Source organism: Neopelma chrysocephalum, unplaced genomic scaffold, assembly GCF_003984885.1.
Source record: "Neopelma chrysocephalum unplaced genomic scaffold, ASM398488v2 Primary Assembly neopelma1_24, whole genome shotgun sequence".
Taxonomy (NCBI): Eukaryota; Metazoa; Chordata; class Aves; order Passeriformes; family Pipridae; genus Neopelma; species Neopelma chrysocephalum.
This window is the reverse complement of record NW_020897693.1, coordinates 10113070-10132293: the sequence shown is the minus strand read 5'-3', so window position 1 is coordinate 10132293 and position 19224 is coordinate 10113070. Positions and strand designations below refer to the sequence as shown.

General features: G+C 40.2%; 1 protein-coding gene across 10 annotated transcripts in view; it reads left to right on the top strand.

Moving 5' to 3' along the window:
* The window catches only part of TSPAN4 (tetraspanin 4), a 430627-nt gene extending 412808 nt beyond the window's left edge, over positions 1-17819 (top strand). For all 10 annotated transcript variants that reach the window (XM_027702902.1, XM_027702921.1, XM_027702894.1 and 7 more), the window contains 3 exons: positions 4442-4573; positions 6881-6964; positions 9243-17819. In XM_027702902.1, the coding sequence (XP_027558703.1) occupies positions 4442-4573; positions 6881-6964; positions 9243-9311 (285 nt within the window). In that variant the 3' untranslated portion in view covers positions 9312-17819. The remainder of the gene's footprint in view (positions 1-4441; positions 4574-6880; positions 6965-9242) is intronic.
* The last annotated feature ends 1405 nt before the right edge of the window (positions 17820-19224 follow it).

Below are 19224 nucleotides of genomic sequence, written 5' to 3'. Positions count from 1 at the left end.
GGTGGAGATCATTAGGAAATGAGAAACAGGCATTAATTTTTAAAACATTGCTTCATCCCCAACATCTTTGTGATCAATATTTGAACACTTCTCCTTTTAACTAACCAGGCAGTAATTTGAGAGGCATGCAGAAAACCTATTAGATTCACTAAAGTGAGCCAAATTCAGCTCACTTTTGCTGCTGTGTAATGTCCTTTCATGTCTATTTAGACCACTGTAACTGAGAAGAAAATTTGACCCATCTCCCTCTGTCCAGTTATTGATTCTGTTAGATCAAGCTATACTTTAGGATTACTGCTGAAGTAATCCAAACCACCCATTAAACATGAGTTTTAGAACAAAACTGTATTATTCACCACTTTTTAAGTGATGGATGAAAAAGCATATAAAAGGCACCCTGCCCTGTCTCTAGTTCTTTGTCACATTCACAAAACCAGAAAAACCAGGCATTGATAACAAACTGTCTGCAATAAGAGTTGAATGTCTGTTTATTTTCATGAACCCAGCCTGACTGATTTTACAGGAATTTGCCAAAGATAAGGCCTACTTAGCCTTCACTATTTGGATTACCTGTAAAATATGTACAAGTGTCCAACTCCTTAACATTTCTGTTGCACTAAGATAGAAACTTTCTGTTTAACGTTGATTACCAGCTCTAGATACCCCATGCTAGAGCAGCAGTTACTTGTTAAAATAAAACATATGCTATTTGCAAGCAGCTTTGCATCCAATAAGTACAACAGAGAGACCTCAGTGCTGTTTGGTGCTGCTTGGCTGGGAAAAGCACCTCAGCACCATCACCTTCGACTGCATCATTGTGTTGAACATCCCCTGCATGTCCTGAGCTTTTGGAAACCTATGAGCCACTTCAGAACCCCACAGATAATCAGTAAGGGAGTGATTTATGTCTGTACAACAAAGGGGGGGGAAAAGATCTGGTTTGACATCTCAGGAGAGAGAAAGCCTCCCACATGAAACATCCGAAACAAACTGCAGCATATTATCATTATTCCTGGAAACACTGTTCAGCAGGTGGAGCTCAGATACTCATAGGCATTTGACAAGCTTTGGCTTGTTTGAGCAACTCTGCCAAACACTGTATGAACATCCTCAGAACTACTACCTCATTGTCGCCTTATGCCATAAGTACCTACATTTGTTCATGGAGCAGCACAACTGCCTGTCACACTGTATGGTCTTGCACAGCTGTGAGCCCTAGAATCGAGTGACCTGGGGTGTCCAAGTCAAGGTGTCTTAAAGTTATGCTATTTGAGACAACAGATAACATTTTTAATGGATTATCCTCTTTTAAAGTGTGTTTGTCTGGGTACCCAAAAATAAGCACAAGTAGTTTCTAATTGTTTCTAAAAAACATGAGTGTATTGTTCCCTGGTGAAACTAGGAACAGAACTAATCAATTAGGCAACCTTGTCTAATTTTTATCACTTAACTAGTAAAGGGAACAAGCCAGGATTGTAAATGTGATCAAAAAATGAATGTGGTTGTAGAAAGAATCAAGTCTTCAATTGCTTCATGACTGGCTACAACAAACTGCTGGTGACAGAAATTATCCTTCATGTGACCTGAGCTTTCTCCATCCTCCAAGTTGTAGGACTGGCTCCAACTGTCCTTGCTCAGAAACCTTGTAAATTTTCAAAAGAGAACGTTGCTCTCAAATCTAAAAGGACTCTAAAGAAGTCCTCATATTTTGCTCTTTGTCCTCAATATTCCCCTTTCTTTTCATAGTCCCTCAACAATTTGGCTACTTACTCTTCAGCTTCGTGAACCTGGGATAAATCAGGTCGCCTGTCACATGATCCAAAATCACTCCCATACTCTTTTCTACTTGGACATCCTTAATGAAGTCTCTGAGTTTACTGAGCTCTCAGCTTATCTGTCTTTTTGGCTTCTAGCTGGACCCCTTCGCTGAATCTGTACTGGTGTCCCATTCAATCCCACTGTGCCTCATTTCCTTGTTCTTGTGTCATTGACCTACTGCCATGGATCCGTGCCTCTGCCCCCTACAAGTGCCGGTCACTGAACTTGGCCTTCATTGAGCAGTGCTGGCTCACTTGCTGGTGCTTTCTGGTCTCGGTGGTGTTAGTTCTCTTCTGTGATCGTCATCTCCTCTCCTTTAGGACTGTGGATCGTCTACTGCTTAAAGCTTATAATTCCTTTGCCTTCCAAAGATATTTCTTCCCGTTACAGTTCCAGACTATTTTTTTCCAATCCTAAGACTGTTGATCCTCTGCTATGTCCTCGATCTTTCCTTAGCCCTTTCTCCTATTGCTGGGTCTGCCGTGTCTGCTCTGCTCTTGTATAGTACACGGAGAACCTGTGTGGGCAGGCAGTTTGTGTCCAGCTGCAGCTTGTCTTTGAAACTGCATCCCCTCCTATTTTCACCTTCTGGTTTACCAGGAATTTTTACTCTTTGGAGCCCCAACCCTATCTGATGGCCTAGGCACCTCCTGCTTCACAAGCTCCATAGGATCAGCTGTCCTCAACCTGTTAGTGAGCACTTAACTACAAAATCCGTACTTCATCTCCATCTCCTTAGCCTGTCAGACTTTGACACCCTTAGCCATGCAATATTACGGAGAGAAGGGGTCTAGTCCTGATTTATGCAAACTTGTGTCACTTGTGTTTGGCCAGAACATCACTCAAATGTCTCAGCCATTACTGCTGCACTCTCTACATCACAGATGAGCCACATTTTTAAGGCTTGCTGTTTACAAGCTGTCACTTCTCACTGTCTGTCAAAGAGCTGCCTTCTGACTCTAATGATGACAGCCTGCAAGACCTTCTTCTTGTTAGATTTCCAAATAAACCAGCTTTCTTCAAATGCATACCATGTGTTCCATGCTGCTCCTATTCGTTTTTTGGGACCTGTTACTCATGGACCTCCTGTTTTCTGTGCAGGAACATAGAGGGGAAAAAAGAAAGCCACAAACTTTCTTTTTACTTTCACGTCAGTTTATAGAAAATGAAGCCTGTAAACTCACAAATCAAACAGTTGCAAGCTAAGGATTGATTCCTACCACAGACCAAATCAAAATTTGGAGCAGAACCTTTTGGGAATAGATGTTAGTCCGGGAAAGTTTTCTGACTTTTTCTTGGCAGAAGAAAAACTCTGCTGTGAGCACTGAAACGTCTCTATCAAGGAGTACTTTTTGTGAGTACTTGAAGCATCATATGATGCATGAGGCAGCGCGTGACACCTCTGCCCTCTATGGGTCTTGAATGGCAGATATTGTGTGTGCAACAAGACCTGAACGCTACAACTCTACCTACAGCCTGAACTCCACAACTATTACATATCAAGGGAAAACTCTTTCTCAGGATCTGAATTAGGTCCTTGGTCCTGGTGGTGCAGATGTCTGCATGATTATGGGTCTATCACAGACAAGAGGAGTGGTCTCTGTAGGGATGCAAAAGATACTGTACAGGATTATATAGGATCACATTTAAAGAATAAGATCTCAGCAAGTCATTTTGAGGCTAAGTGGGTGGCTGGCTTAGCCCTGAAAAAGTGTGAGGTACTGCCAATAGCAGAGAGTGGTTCTGCAGCCCAGTGTTGTCTTTTTTTACTCATTAGTGCTAAAGTGTCTAAATACCAACAAATTCATACTTTTGAGTTAGCATAGAGGCAACAGATGGTGTATACATCTATATGGTAATGTCTTAGCTTATTTTGTATCACAGGAATATCCCAGTTCCCAGAGAGGGAAGATGATTACAGAGTCATTCCCTGTACCATTATGTATGTTTCCTATACCTTTCTTCCCGCTACCAAAGTGGAACAAACCTTCCGATTTAGCACTACTGTAATCTTTGTGTCCTCATATGCAGACACTTAAAGCACCACTATTTAGCAGCATCAGATGATGACATTAAGAAACTGCACCATAGAGAGACGAGGAGGAAATACATCTTTTACTGACTGGCAAAGACTTTCAAAGGTGATTAGTAATTAAGAGCTTAGCGAGAAATTTGCCTTGTTAACTTCAATCGTGATTCTTGAAGTAGTGTGCCATAGAGATCCCAGTATCTTCATCTCTTGGGTGCTGTATCTATATCTTTTTTACAGACAAGAAGCTGTAAACAACTTGTTATAATTCTGCTCAGTCACATATCCTTAATCTCAGTACTCGGCTAAGGTTGTCTGATTTCGGCTCCTGCAGTGTCCTCCCGCTGCAGATGGGTGCCTTTGCTTCTTGCTTCACCATCAACATACAAGACCATATTTAAACATAATATAAGAACGGAGAAAAGGGTCCATTTGGGTAACACTGAGGAAGTACTGCATTTCTTTAAAACTTCAAGCCTCTGCTGGTATAATCAAGATGCAGTGAGTGTCCAGCTCCAGAAGGCAGAAGTCAGAACAAGCAGAAGTCAGTGACAGGTCGTACTTACAGTATCGCCTCGGTTCATCTTTTTCCAGTTCAGGTGCTGTGGAGTCTCCAACTACACTGACTGGTTTGAAGTGTACAACACAACCCGGGTGCCAGACTCCTGCTGCTTAGAATTCAGTGAGAATTGTGGACTTCATTCCCCAGGGACCTGGTGGAAAGCGGTGAGTAGCTCTCCAGCACCATCTCAGCAGCTGTCTTGCAGCCCAGGTGAAGGGCAGGCAGGTAGTCATCTGCAGGGCTATACAGATGATAAGGTATACTGATCTTTAATCAGGTGGTTCCAGAAGGCTCATGTTGAGCTGTGGCCTTTGACCTCCAGTGAAACTTCCTATTTAATTATTTTTAGGAGCTGAAGGGTTTCCTTTCAGTAAGCTCTAAGCTGTTATTTCACATAGCAGACAAGTACATTCCAACACTGATACGCAGCATGGTCTAGCTACAACTAGCTAGGAAATGACAGGAATGTCCTTTTTAATGTCCCACCTACTGGAGTCAGGTAGCAATAAAAGCAAATGGCTCATACACACAGGCCCTGGAGCAGCAGCCATAGCTTATCATAGCCCAGGCACTCCTCAGGCAGGAGGACTGTGAGCATACAGTGCTCTGCTCCAACCAGGAACTCTGGCTCAGGGGCTTCCACTGCACAGTAGGAAAGTGGGAACTGTTCCGCTGAATTGCCAGCAGCATTTTTTTTCAGTGAGTTTTTGCACTTGCCTGTAATCAAATTCAAAACTCCGTGGGATAATTTCCCTACAATGGCCTCAGCAAGATCTTTCCGGAACAGATCATCAGAGCCTAAATTCTTCTCTGAAATTAGCTCAGCAATTCTTTGTGCTAATTACAGGTATTGCAATTATGCAGGAGGAGTGTGGAGTAAGGCCATCTTATGAAGTGGAATTATAAGTAAGTTTTGCTGGTTCTAATGGTTTGTGAAGACAATGACTAAAGCTCTCTTGGCCACTTTCTAGCAAAATTTCATACACATGGATTGGCACTGGCAGAGGCTGAGTTCACATCAAACATGTCTTCCTTATACTTCTCAAGTAGCCCCAAGTCAGTTTTTTAATTTAAGGGCTTAAATGTTCTTCTTCTTTTTTATTTGTGGTCCCAAGAAGATCAGTGCAGGTTAACACTGTGTCTTCTGGTGGGCATTAATAGTTTTTCCTTTATACATATGTGAAAGCCACAAACTGAAAGCTGAATGATTCTTGGCCTGAACATTTACAAGACAGCAGGCACTGTTTTTGCACAAGGTTGTCTTACAGACACTATTTATTATTTAAAGAAAGGTTTCACTTGGGCCAATTCCACCCAAAACTGGATCAGCAACATGGAGTTACAGCTATTGCAGAATTTAAAGCAGGAAAAAAATAATGGAGGAGTGCCTATACTGCAAATTGAAATGATGGAAAATGTTATGAAATGGGTCCATGTGCAGCAGGAGTGGCTACTGAGCCACTCTCACTGGGACTTTTGGGTTTCATATATATGTAGGTATTAGAAGAAGTGTTTGTTTCCCTGAAACATAGAGAAAATGAAAGCCTCATTCCAAAGTTCTAACTGCTTCTGGTTGGGTTTTAGCGGGCAAAGAGGACTCAAATCCAGTTTGTTTATTTGTCATGGTTTAACCCCAGCCTTGTACTAAGCACCACGCAGCTGCTCGCTCACTCCTCCAGCAGTGGGATCAAGGGAAGAATCAGAAGAGTAAAAGTGAGAAAAGAGTGGGTTAAGATAAGAACAATTCAATAGGGACAGCAAAAGCCATGTGTTTAAACAAAGCAAAACAAGGAATTCATTCACCACTTCCCATGGGCAGGCAGGTGTCCAGCCATCCTCAGGAGAGCAGGGCTCCATCCACACGTACCCTTGACTTGGGAAGGCAAATGCCATCATTCCAAACATCCTCCTCTTTGTCCTCTTTTCCCCCCTCTTTATATGCTGAGCGTGATGTGACATGATATGAAATCCTTTGGTCCCTTTGGGTCACCTGGCCCGGCTGTGTCCCCTCCCAACCTCCCATGTAGCCCCAACTCCCTTGCCAGTGTGGGAGTACAAGAAGCAGAAAAGGCCTTGGCTCTGGGTAAGCCCTGCTCAGCAATAACAAAGATATCTCTATATTATCTACCTTGTGTTCAGCACAAATCCAAAACACAGCCCCATAACCACTGTGAAGAAAATTAAGTCTACCCCAGCCAAAACCAGCACAGTAGTTAAAACTACTGTTAAAAGGTTATATGGAGCAGTGCTCATGCAGCATTTTGAAGGTGCACATTTTTTTGTCACTAAAATTAGTACTCCATGTTCAAGCTTCAACCCAAAAATACACTGTACTTGCTCCAGTGCTGAAATTATAATCCAGGCTACATAGCACCTTAGTCAGATCTGATTCTTCTCTGGCTGTATATTCCCAGGGGAATAGAGCTGTGTGTTTATGGCTAATATGATATTATGTGGATTTTTTTTTCTAGCCTTGCTATGAAACTGTGAAAATATGGCTCCAGGAAAACTTATTAGCAGTGGGAATCTTTGGATTGTGCACAGCTATGGTGCAGGTACAGTTTAATATCAATTTTCAAATCCTAACTAATTGTAACTAAGTAATCATAGATCCAGATATACTCTGCTCATGCTGGTTTAAATAATTTTGCACGATGGTAAAATTCTGCAAGATTTAAGTCCTTTTTGTTTTAATTTATTTAAAATAGGTATAAGATTCAGCTGTATGTCAGCCCTCCATTCATGGCCCGAAGTCCCATTCCTAAATGCAGTGAAAATCTCAGTTTCCAGCTCCCTCTCTCTCTCACCCTCAAGATATAAGCAGAAAGGATGGCATTGCTGAGCTAATTAACACCATGTAACTGCAGATTAACCTGTGGTTGTTGGGATTTTTGTTTGTTTGTTTTTTTGTTAATTTTGCCTGGTATGCCACTAGCAGCAGGAAGAGCGAGCCTGGGATCAGAATTCTACTCACATTCCCACTAATGTCAGATTAGGCAGAATGGCATGCATCTTACTATCTCATATGTCATGTATTGGCTGCAACTTATTAATGCAAATGCCTGATGCCTCACAGGCCCAAATTCAGTAGAGTTTTGGTTTTTATTCCACTGTTGTGAGCAGATATGCTTAGGAAAAAAGCTCAACCAGATCATACGGCAGACAGACAATTTAAGACTATTGTTAATATATTACCATACTTTAAAAAAAAACAAAACCAAAAAACCACCCACCTTTTGAGCATCTGTGCAGCATTTAGGGGGTCTTTAAAAGATACACTAAAATAACTCCACCAGCCCATGTCAGAGTCCTTCTCATAAATACCCTAAATATAATCAAGTTCTAAGACAATGCTATCTTTCTGACAGAAAGACATTACTAGTTTGCGTGGAAGAAAACACTTCAGACAATTGAAAAATGCGAATTCGTATTCCTAGTGAATGCTGTGCAATGCAGAGAAAACCCCTCAGAACACAAAAGATTTTCAGTCTGTCTTCCAGCTGCACTATGTGATTGAATCTAACTGATGACAAAAGTTTTGATGCACTGTCACCTAAAATGATTTGGGCTCCCTCTGTTGTTTCTGTTTCAATGTTGTTCTGGCCCTAAGCGTGCGACAGCTTTTGTTTTTCATGTTAAGAATTTTATAGTTAGAATCATACAGTGGCACAACTTGAAGGACATATAGCCCATGTGACAGAAGAATCTTCATTGTGCGTCCTCCAAATTACAAAACAAATTCAGCCACCACGGTTTTATTATGCAGCTGTCCCCAAAGGTATTCCTATGCTAGGAAGCAGAAGGCAGCATTCAGGGGATACTTCCAAATGGCAAGTGCTTACTGTAAAACAGCACCCTAAAACCTAACAGTCTTCTCTCACTGTGGAAGACTGAGACTTGAAGAAGATTAACAACTTTATAACCATTTTTTTCTTCATAAGTAGAATAGTGTGTGTATTCATATACTCTTTCAAAGTATTCATTAACAGAAACTACTACTGATGTAAACACTAAATTTGAAGTGGTCATATTAAGTGCTTAAAATAGAATCCATACCCTAAAAATTTCTACTTGGCAGACCTTCATTTCAATGACAATTCTTACAGTGGTGTTGCAAAGGGAAAATAACAACCACTTAGTACATTCATATAAGTACTTTAGCTGGAAGGAAGATAAGATTCTCTTCCCCATCCCCTTTTCTGATGAAGTAATCTACAGAGGCAGCACAGCAGGTCAGTAGTTGGCTGGGAGAAGAGCCACGACCTCCCTGCTGCTTCTCTTGAATAGGCTGAGTAGAAAGACACATACATTGTTGATGAGGCATTGATGGCCATGATTAATGCATTTTCAGTCTCCAGTGATTCCCCCACAGGGACTTGTGCACACATAGACCTGGAAAGGTAAAGTGCAATAAAGTAAACCACAGCATCCTTAGGGTCAGGGATGAACCTGATGTCTTTCAAAGCAACAGCTACAGAAGTACTCACAGAGCCCCAGAGCTGTGGGTTGCTACTATAAAATATTTTCAAGCAAAAGATATCCAAACTTTTTTTTTTCCAATATACCTCTTCCCGGTATCTTGTGGCTGCTCTTCATAGAGAAACCAACTCTCCCCTGCTCTCATTGTTTATTCTGTGAAACAGTAACACAGATAAGCACAAAAGGCAGACAAACATTAGGAACAGAACAAGGGCATGAATGGGCAGGAAAAGCAGTATGTGATGTGTCTTCCTGTGTGTGAATAAAACTAGTGCCATGCTTTTTCTTGTTGTTTCAATAAATAGGGTTTTTTTACTTACTGAAAAATGATTGGTTTTTGTTTTTTTCTCTTAGATACTCGGACTCACCTTTGCAATGACCATGTATTGTCAGGTAGTCAAGGCAGATACCTACTGTGCATAGATACCATTTCCCAGTCTTTCTGCTCCTCCTCCAAAGGACACAGGAGAAATCTCCTTCATGCTCATTCATCTGACCTTCCCCCCCCTCTTTGTACTATAAACTGTGTATAATGCTATCTTTCTGAAGATTTTGTGAATCACCCCACTTCACTGAAGGAGGAAGAAAAGAAAAAGTCAGTGCTTGAACTGGCACAGGTAAGAAGCAGCCTTGTCTTTAAACAGAGGAAAACCTCCAAAGAGCAATGTTTCGTTTTCCATGGCCTATGGCAAGACAAAGGAGGTTGCTTACAGGAGGCTGATCTGCAAACCAATGTTAGGAAAAGATTGCACTGAGGCAACCTCTGAGAAACCTGCCAGGTTTCCTTCCCGCATTTCACAGTCCGGAAGAGAGGAAGTAGAAAATGCGTATTCTTCAGCAAGAAGGTACAGAGTAGCTAGCACTGAATGCAATTGTAATTTTACTACAGTTTGCCCACAGCTAAAATGTCAAGATCAAGCAGCCCTGCCTCCAAGTGTCTCAAAATGATTTTGTAGCCGGAAAGGATCATCTTCAGAAATATGTTGTTTTAAAGGAGTATTTTTAATCTTATGCGCCGCAAAGTCAGGCTTTTAATCAGAATCTGTACAGTGAGATCTGGCTGTTAATGGAAAACAATATTGGACGTTGCCTCACTTACCAATCGCCAGTGGCAATAGATGGTTGATTGCATATGTTACGTATATTACATTCATTAACACATACTTTTCTGAAAGGAAGTGAAAATACCCAGCATCTAACCTCAGAAAGAGGAAACCTTTCTATCCTATTTTACATTCCAACTGAAATAACCAAGTATTATTTCTTGTACAAGGCACTATCACTTATACCTCTGGGAAACAAGTAATTACTTTCAGCTGTATCTTCATTTCAGTAAACAACTTGTGAGTGGGCTCTCTCTGTCAGTCTACTATGGCTTTATTTTTTATCATTCCTGTTTCAAGTTAGTCTGCCAAAAAATATCACTCATTTCCTCACTTGAAGATGTGTACAAAGCTGTCAGCTGTTCCTTCCCTGAATGTCACCATTTCATTAATTTACTTTGGGATATCATCATCTGCAGGTATGATAGAGTTTGTCTTGCTGAGGAAAAATCTTTTGCGCATTGCCCATTTGTCTGAGAGTTATTAAGACTTCAGATGCTTTTATGCTTAGCTTTTTTTTCTCCCAGCTGCACGCTGACAACAGCCAAGACACATCAGTCTCTCTTAGAACTGGAGTCACCTCTCAGTACTCCTTTTCACATGCATCTTCCTTTGCCTAGCTGTTGGCAGAATATAGCCCACACTTTCTGAAATATCATAGAATCGCAGGAATATGCAGGAATCAAAACCGTAACTTTCCTTAGCCAGGGAACAGCCACTTACTGTCCGATTTCTCCACTCATTGATAACTAAAGTAATTTCTGTAGTACCCTCCTGTGCACACCTTCTAGCAATGAGGTTAAGAATCAGATGTATCCTATTGTTCAAACAAATAATTCCCCACCAGCAAGTAGCCCCAGATAATGCAGATGTGACAGGGAGAAGCTGGGAAAGGACACAGCAGGGAACAGGCAAACAGAGCAATGCAGATGGCCTGCTAACTGCAGCCAGCCTTGGAGGATCTCTCAGCCACTGATGGTTAGATGAGAGAGACAGCCATGAAGCTGTTTTCCCGGAAAGGTCAATGCAGCCATCCTTACTGTGACAGACTGGAAGCATGCATCAAGCTCACACAAAAAGTTAGCCAGCTTACAACAGCAGGTCTCAGCTACAAATGACATTTTGTGTGCTTTGATTTAAAGGCAATTTCCAGCATAAAGCTGGACTTGCCAACCCACAGCCTATTGAACAATCTCCTTCACACACATAACTAATCCTTTTCTGAACCTGCACTATTGACAGATTCACTCTCACTCCTTAGCTCTTGGGTTTTTTTGTCTCTTTGCTGGTTTCCTGTAGCCTTCTTACTCTCAGGCAAGAACTACTGAACTACTCCATGGTTTCCCAGGAAATGCTTAGGAGAGTCTGATGTGTAAAAGAGCAAGTATCTTCCAAAATCTTACCCCCAGGGGACATTCAGCTGTGCAGGCTAAGTTGAAAGTAATGTATTACTTGTGTGCATTTTATGTGGCTTCTCGATCACTCTCTATCACAGCAACCTCACCACCACTAATGGATTTTACTGTCACGCTAACAAGCCTTGACAAATGTTAGCATACCTTGCTCCAAGCTGAGTGAACAGCCCACACAGAGGTGCCTGTACTCCAAGCAAGAGGCTTACTCTTGGTGTTACAATCACCACAGTCTCAATGCTCTCTGCTTCCTGAGTCAGGCTCACCTGCAAACAGTCCTGCTCTTCGTTCCTTCCCTCTCTCCACTCTTTTCCTTTCTTACTTGCATAGATGTAATTCCAGGTTAGATGTACCATTAGTTCTTGCCGTGGTTTATAGTTTGTACACAGAGGTGCCCCTGCTGACAGCTCAGAGTTTCCACCACTGAAAAGCAGCATAACAGAGTGGTGAATACATTAATAAAACATTGATTTTTTTAAAGATAGATAAAAGGTAGAGAAGTCTATTTGTAGTGATCCCTGCCATTAAAAATTAACACAGAGACAGCAGGCTGATGATGCTTCAGTTGATAAGAGCAAACCATTGTGCAGCAGAACTCCCACAGAGAGCTACTCATCAATTTGCTTGATGGTGGTGTAGGCAAAAGAGAGATCACAGACCCTTATCCTGTGAGTCTCCCAGTAATACGTGCTGAGCTCTTAGAGAACACTGTTACACTTCAGCTAATCCTATAGTGGAAAGAAAATATGAGAAATAGAGACTGAAAACAAGTCACATTTTGTGGTTCCCTCTAATCATTTTCCACAGTTTAGGTGTCTTTACAGTAACATAAACTGCCTTGGTTTTCGAAAACAAGTATTTATAGGGAGTTTAAGTAACACTCCTTTTGTAAATCCCAGTCACTGCAACAAAAAGATATAGTTAGAGGAAAAACAAACAAACAAAAAAGCCCCAACCAAACAAAAAAAAACCAGGTCACATTGCTGCTAATAATTCTTTTTTAAATACTATCCTTACACTACCAACTGAGATGCTATTGCAACTGATTTATAATTCTGACTGGACTGTTTTCTATATTGATGTTATTAACTCTCTTCACACGGGCCAAACAGATGTTACGGTGCTTACAGCATTACCAGCACAATCCAATTTCAAACCTCTGAACATACAAATCTCTGAGCATATTACAAGCCTCAGACTTACCATATTTTCTTTTGAAGAGCATTGCATCCTTCTCTGGTGACGAAGTCAGAAGATTTTTGTGATATGTAACAGCAACAATCTTTTTAAAAAATAAAAAAAAATGATAGTTCCATATTACGCATAAAACTTCAAGTTAAACTGGTTGATTATAAATAAGTAACCTGTAGTATATCATATCCATTTAAAAGGCTGCTGATATTGTATGTATGCAGAGCAACACAGAAGTCATTCCAATTGCTTCTATTAGTGTCTTGTTACTTTTAGTAAAGACTTTTATATAATTTTGACTTCTTATCTTTAGACATAAAGGAGGATTAAATACATTTACATTAAAGACAGAACCAAAGGCAATAAAGGAGCACTTCTAATTTATTCTCATTGCTCTTTCTGCTTAATAACAAGATGTGAAGGCATAGGGCATATGGCTGCACCTACTGAATTCAGCAACATCAGGATTTAGCTTTTTAGATTCAGTCCAATATACTTTTGGCTTTTCATCAGCACAATTGTAATGAAATATATACATATATATATTTAGTAGAATATGGTTTATTTTCCTGTACTGCCACTAGCAGCCAAATCTTATTACTTGTACAACAGAATTACTTAGCTCCACATCATACAATGCACAATCACTGCAATTCAGTCCCGTTTCTGTTCTGTGAATACTTCTTTGGTTCTCCCCCTCAGATCATATAAACTCATAAAGGTTTATTCTTTCATTAAATAATTAGCATTTAACTGCAGCATCGTAGGATTTATAATATGGAGAGGAAGGAACTGCACAGAATCTGTAAAATGTTTTGTCTTGCATCAGCAGTAGGGTTGCTTTGCAAATCCACTGAAACGCCTCTCTCTTCTCACAAACTGGTTACACTTTGTCCATGTCCACAACCTCCTGTCCTACCCTGTGAACGTGGTAAGAGGCAGCCCAGAGCCACGTGCCCTCAAAGTTGCAGCCTTTCACTTACCCCTTTGCTTCATTGTTGTGCTATGAATGTGGCACCAAAGGTAAGCAAGAGGAATCAGCTGTTGATTGTGGTGATTATTTTAAAACTAGACTCTTTATTTGCTTAGTCAGCAAGGATTTGCTAAGTGTGAATGATCTTCATAGATACTGAGTTAGACAATTCACAGCTAGAAAACAAGTCGGGACCTGCCATGGGAAATTTGTTTGGATTCCATTGTGAATTTTCCTAACTTGTCACTGGTATCTTACCACGGTGGGCAAGTCTTCTCAGTTCTTTGGATTTTGTTGCTGCAATTACAGTGATACATTTTTGTGCATTCATATAAAGAACAAAATTTAAAATATACATTTTATTTTTTAAAAGTTATTAAATATTCTTTAAAGTTTACAACAGAATGTCTTTTGTATTCTTTATAATCAACTGCACTACAAGCTATACAGCGAGTATATACAGACCCATAGATATGTGTTTGTGCAAGTGTGTGCAAGTGCACACACACTGTATGCAATTAAAAAACCCTCCACAGTATACTAATTCTTTGTCACTTCTCATTACCCATTTTTGATTTGTCCTATCCTTCCTTACATATTTGGTTTTATTATTATTATTTAAGCGATTTACCCGTTCCCAGGTAAACATACATCCCTTTCTTTTTCCTCTTAAGGGCAACCTGAAATTATGCAGTAGTCGATAACAATTCAGAAACTACTGGGAGATCAGATTTACAGTGTTAACAAAAGACTCAGAGCTGAAACCAATTATTTTGTGTTTACAACTTGTCTGTTACTGATGATTTTGAAACAAAAGGACTGGACTTCTCTTTTTCTGAGGTAGTTGCTTGGATTCAGAAATTATATAGAAAAACTTAGAAAATTAACGCTAGACTGTGTTAAAATGGAACAACTAGGAACTTGTACTGTGTCAGATTAGAAAAATGTCTAGTTAGCCAGGTATCTTATCTGAAATCCTGTCTAACACTGCCTTTTTCAATACAATTTATTGCACCCTACAGGTCAAACAGGTTTGCAAGCGAAATTGCCTCCAAACTGTGCATTCTGAACAACAAAAAGGTGTACTATTGAAATTGTAACAGTAGAAGTAGAGACACAGACATTTTAGAAGTTAATGCAGGAAACTTCATATGGGATAACCTAAACCTTTGGTGGAAGTTTCTTACAGCTCCCTCAGTTCAGTAGGCATGTTTACAGTACTTGATTTTCTTTGTCCTATTCAGTGTACCACTGATGGTCTCATTAACCACACCTATCTTTAATCCCTTTCTGACTTTGTGAAACTTTGCCCTTAAGTCTTGCATTGTAGCAGAGAATTTCACAATTTCATCATGCTGCATACATGTAAAAGAACCCTTCTTATACAGATTTTTAAATGTTGCCTTTTAATTTCATTTATTCACCATTGGTTCTAGACTTCAGGAACGCTAACATAATGATGCTTGCAGAACTGTATGGGCACAGAGCAGCTGTATTACCTTTACAGCCCAATTTGTCTTTCCACTAAAGCTTAACCCTGGGTAATTGAGTATGCTATTGATTTTCAAGATCCCATTGTTTCAAACAACTAAGCCCAGTGTACCTTCCCCTAGTAGCTATCCTAGTTGTCTTTGCTTTTGAAATACATGTTGGCATAGACAAGGCTGTTTCTACTTAAATCAACAACTAGACTAGTATTTCACCTGACATCCTGCTATTTTTCCTCAAGTACACTTAACATAACCTGGGAATATCGGGCTTAGCTGATTAGACTGGCTGTGTAATACAAAGTAGTTTCTGTCTGCATGGTGATAATTTTCAAAGAGACTTAAGGACAGCCTATGAAATCTCATCCAAAGTTTTGTCTTGACACATCAAAAGTTCAAATGCAGAGCCCTGTGTTTCTTACCTGCCATATGTTAAAACCCCAAACAAATAAGGAATTGGTCATTACTAACTCACCTAGCAAATGCCATTTGAAAGACTGTTTTTCTGAAATCCCATCAGTTGCCTACATAGGTCATTTTACCCTAGCCCTTGCTTCCCTCCTACCCCCACAATAAACTGTTTCCCCATGGAAATACTGTATATTCATTAGAAATCCTGGGTTTTGTTGTTCCGCAAGAACAGCCTAGTTTATATTCTTCCCTCCAACAGCCAGAAAGCATTTACTACCAAATCTACACCAGTGTGTGTTAGACAACTAAATAGATGGCCTATAAGTCATCTTGCATTGCATGGTTTTTAATGAAGAAATGGCTGATCAGTTAAATGGGTTTCTCAAACAACTCACTGGTATCTTTTATGCAGAAACAGTTTATGTAGAACATTTTGTTACTTTAGAATTGCTTAACAGCAACTTCCCTCTAGTTGTGGTTAAAAGAATAATTTGAAAGGATGGGATAATTATGCACTATAAACTTCCCCCTATATTCCTATTATAGAATATAATTCTGCTATTACAGAATACAGTTCAAATCACAGCCAACAAAATAAAACATAACTGTAAATAATTAAATCTATAGAAAACAAAAATCTATAGAAAACTACAGCATAAAAAAACAACTGCCAATGTGTACTCCTTATGTGTTTATGTCTCATATGGACAGCAAAAGAGTTTCAGGTGTAAAGCATTCATCCTAACGATTAACTAAAAATTACTGTAGAAACAAAGGGATTTCAGGACCTGGTTTCTTAAAAGTCTGTACAGATGCACCTCATCATGTCCCTATTCCACAAATACCTTTCCTTGGCCCTAAAGCTTAAGGCCATCGCTGCTTCAGCCCTTCCACCTCTACTATACCTTATCAATCAAGGTCCCAGTCTGTCAAATGTGGAGAGGATTCAATTATTTGTATTGTATAAATTTTAGTGTCCAATGATAGACATCTTACATGGCTTTATGAAGTTCAGGTTTGATATTGACTTAGGAGACCATAGTCCCTACACAACATAGTAAAATAAGCACTGTAACCAAGTAATTCATGCAGCCTAGTTATAGCCTAAGTAGTGACAATCTGAATTGCTTTTAATATCCTCAGTTCCTTGATGCAAGCCTGCAAGTGGCCAGATGAGCACTGTTATCAAGCAGAACTGTCACTAGCTGCTTAGCATTCTCCAGAGAAACTAATGCTGCAGGGATGCTTTTTTTCCTTTTTGTTTCTTTCTTTTAACCCAGTTTACCTTGGAAACTTGTTCAGTGTTACTGTATCAACCACAGATGCAATGAACAGATTCTGATATTATATCTCAGTTTGAATAATAAGCATCCAGAATATCGAGTTAAAAAATACCTCATGTTAGAAATTATGTCTTTGCTGTTCTTTTGAAATGTTCACCTGCATCCATACGCTGTTGAGGTGAGTGGAGCAGCATATGCATCCCCACAGTTTGTACTGTGGCAGCCCAACTATCCAAGGTAAATTCTACAAAAGAAAAAAAAGAAAGAAAAAAAAGGGGGGTGGGGGAGGTGTTCTCAGTTCTCCCATTTTCAGGCTCTCATTTCTCAAGGAACAGAACCATCCTTCCCGCAAGGGAGTTAAATCTGTTTACAAACGCAATTAGAATGAAGCATTTGCAAGTACTCCAGGAAAAGAGCACTTCTCCATGGTGCTGATTCTAGTGCTTTTTTGGAACCCCACCTCTCACTCTATAAGCCTATACCAGATCTCTTGTCACAGTCAAAGTCACCAAAAGCTTCTTTGTAATCCTCAGAGCACCACACAACCCTCCTCCCTCCCCACCAATGGCCACTGTCTTTGCAGCTGTATTAATTTCATTTGAAAGTCATGTTGGCATTAGTTGAATAGAGAGGCTGCATGGAGGTGCAAGTGAAGCTGTTTGGGTAAATTCTTCACACTGTAAGCTCAGCTGCAGGAACTGGACACACAAGTATATTAGAAACAGTACTATTTCCCCCTAGAAGCCAGAGGTGCTTTGACTATTCTCCTGCTGAGCAGCTAAGTTATGCTACTTGGTCTCTCAAGAACAGAGTTGCCTCAAACCCTCATGATTGAAAACACTCCTACTTTTGGGGGAAAGACAGAAATTGTGAACTCAGACCTGTGCACAACTGAAGGAATTATGGATTTGCATATGCAACCACAAGAGAGTACATTGACTGAATTGATGTGTCATATAATTACTAACTCCCTTTCCCTAAACAAAATAACTCACCAGCTTGGAAGTACAGCTTGTTGTCATGGAACTTGCTTGGTATTTGGTGCTAATAAAAATTGAAGTTTTAAATCTCCCTGTGAAGTCCGTGCATTGAAGTTCTTCCCTATTAAACACCTTCTTATTCCTAACTGTGCACCACAGTTGGTTACCCTGACACAAAACAATCTTCATTATCAAAAGGTCCTTTGAAATAAGTGCTCACAGGTTTAAAAGAAGAATTATCACATGAAAAACTGGCACAATTAAAAGCTTGCTGCAAATCACACTCCCTTGTTCCTGATGCAATCAGAAGTTAATGTACATTCAAAGAATCTTTGTATGTTCTTCTCAGTACTAGAATACTCCAATGCAAGCAATCTTTGCTATGGATCACACAGGACTCCAGTTTATCCAAATGTCTGCACCAGGAAAGGTGAGGAAGAAAAGGGAAAATAAAAATGACAGATGTGAAAAAACTTAAATGAAAATTAAGGGAGAAGGTTGAAAATGGACAAGAAACCTGAGCAGACTGTTTTTCCCCACTGTAAGGTACAAAAATACAGCAGTATCCTATGAAATACGTGGTCAGCTTATTCAGAACAGACACTATTCTTTCAGAAAAGCTCTCCCAGAACAGAATCAGGGCTGCAGCATGTTCAAAGTCTCTCTTCAAACTATTCTGCTGAGTCCTTGTGGTTTAGCAGATTTGGGGGGGTGAGTCTTGTGTAGATAGTTGTTCTCTCAGTTGTAGGACTAAAGCAGTCCTTCTCTGTAGCACGCTGTGATTCAGATCTGTATGACAAAAACAATATGCCCCACTGGTACTGCTGCTAGGGCCACTCAGTCTATCCTTTTATAAAGTTTTCATCTTACCACCCCCAGCATTCACATAGGCAACTTTCTAGGAGAGTTACTGAAGCTGACACTGTCACCAGGAGAAGGTGAAAGTCACCAACCGCATCTAGCATACACAAGGTCAAAGAGAAATGTTCAGTGCCATTTTGTTTACCATTTTCTCCTTGACCCTGCTTTCATACGGCCTGCTTTCCTGTGCTCTTCAGTTTGCAACCCCACCTATTCCCCTCCTAGGTGCAGCAAGGTCACTAAGGTACTGAAGGACACTGTAATATTCAGAGGATGAACACTTACAAGAGGTACAGACACTGATTTCTCTTACGTCCTCCAACTTCAGTTTTTCCAGCCTTGCAGGAGATCAGTCCAGGGAGCAGTGGCACTGAATTTATATATAATTTAAACATTACTGAAAAATGCTGAGGTCCATGACATGATGAGGTATATTCGTGGGTCCTGAGGGAACTGGTGGCTGAAGTGGCTGAGCCACTTTCAGTCATATTTGAGAAGTCATGGCAGTGCAGTGAAGCTCCTGCTGACTGAAAAGGGGAAACATAACCCCCATTTTTATAAACGGAAAAATGGAAGACCTGGAGAACTCCAGGCCGGTCAGTCTCACCTCAGTGCTTGGCAAAATCATGGAGCAG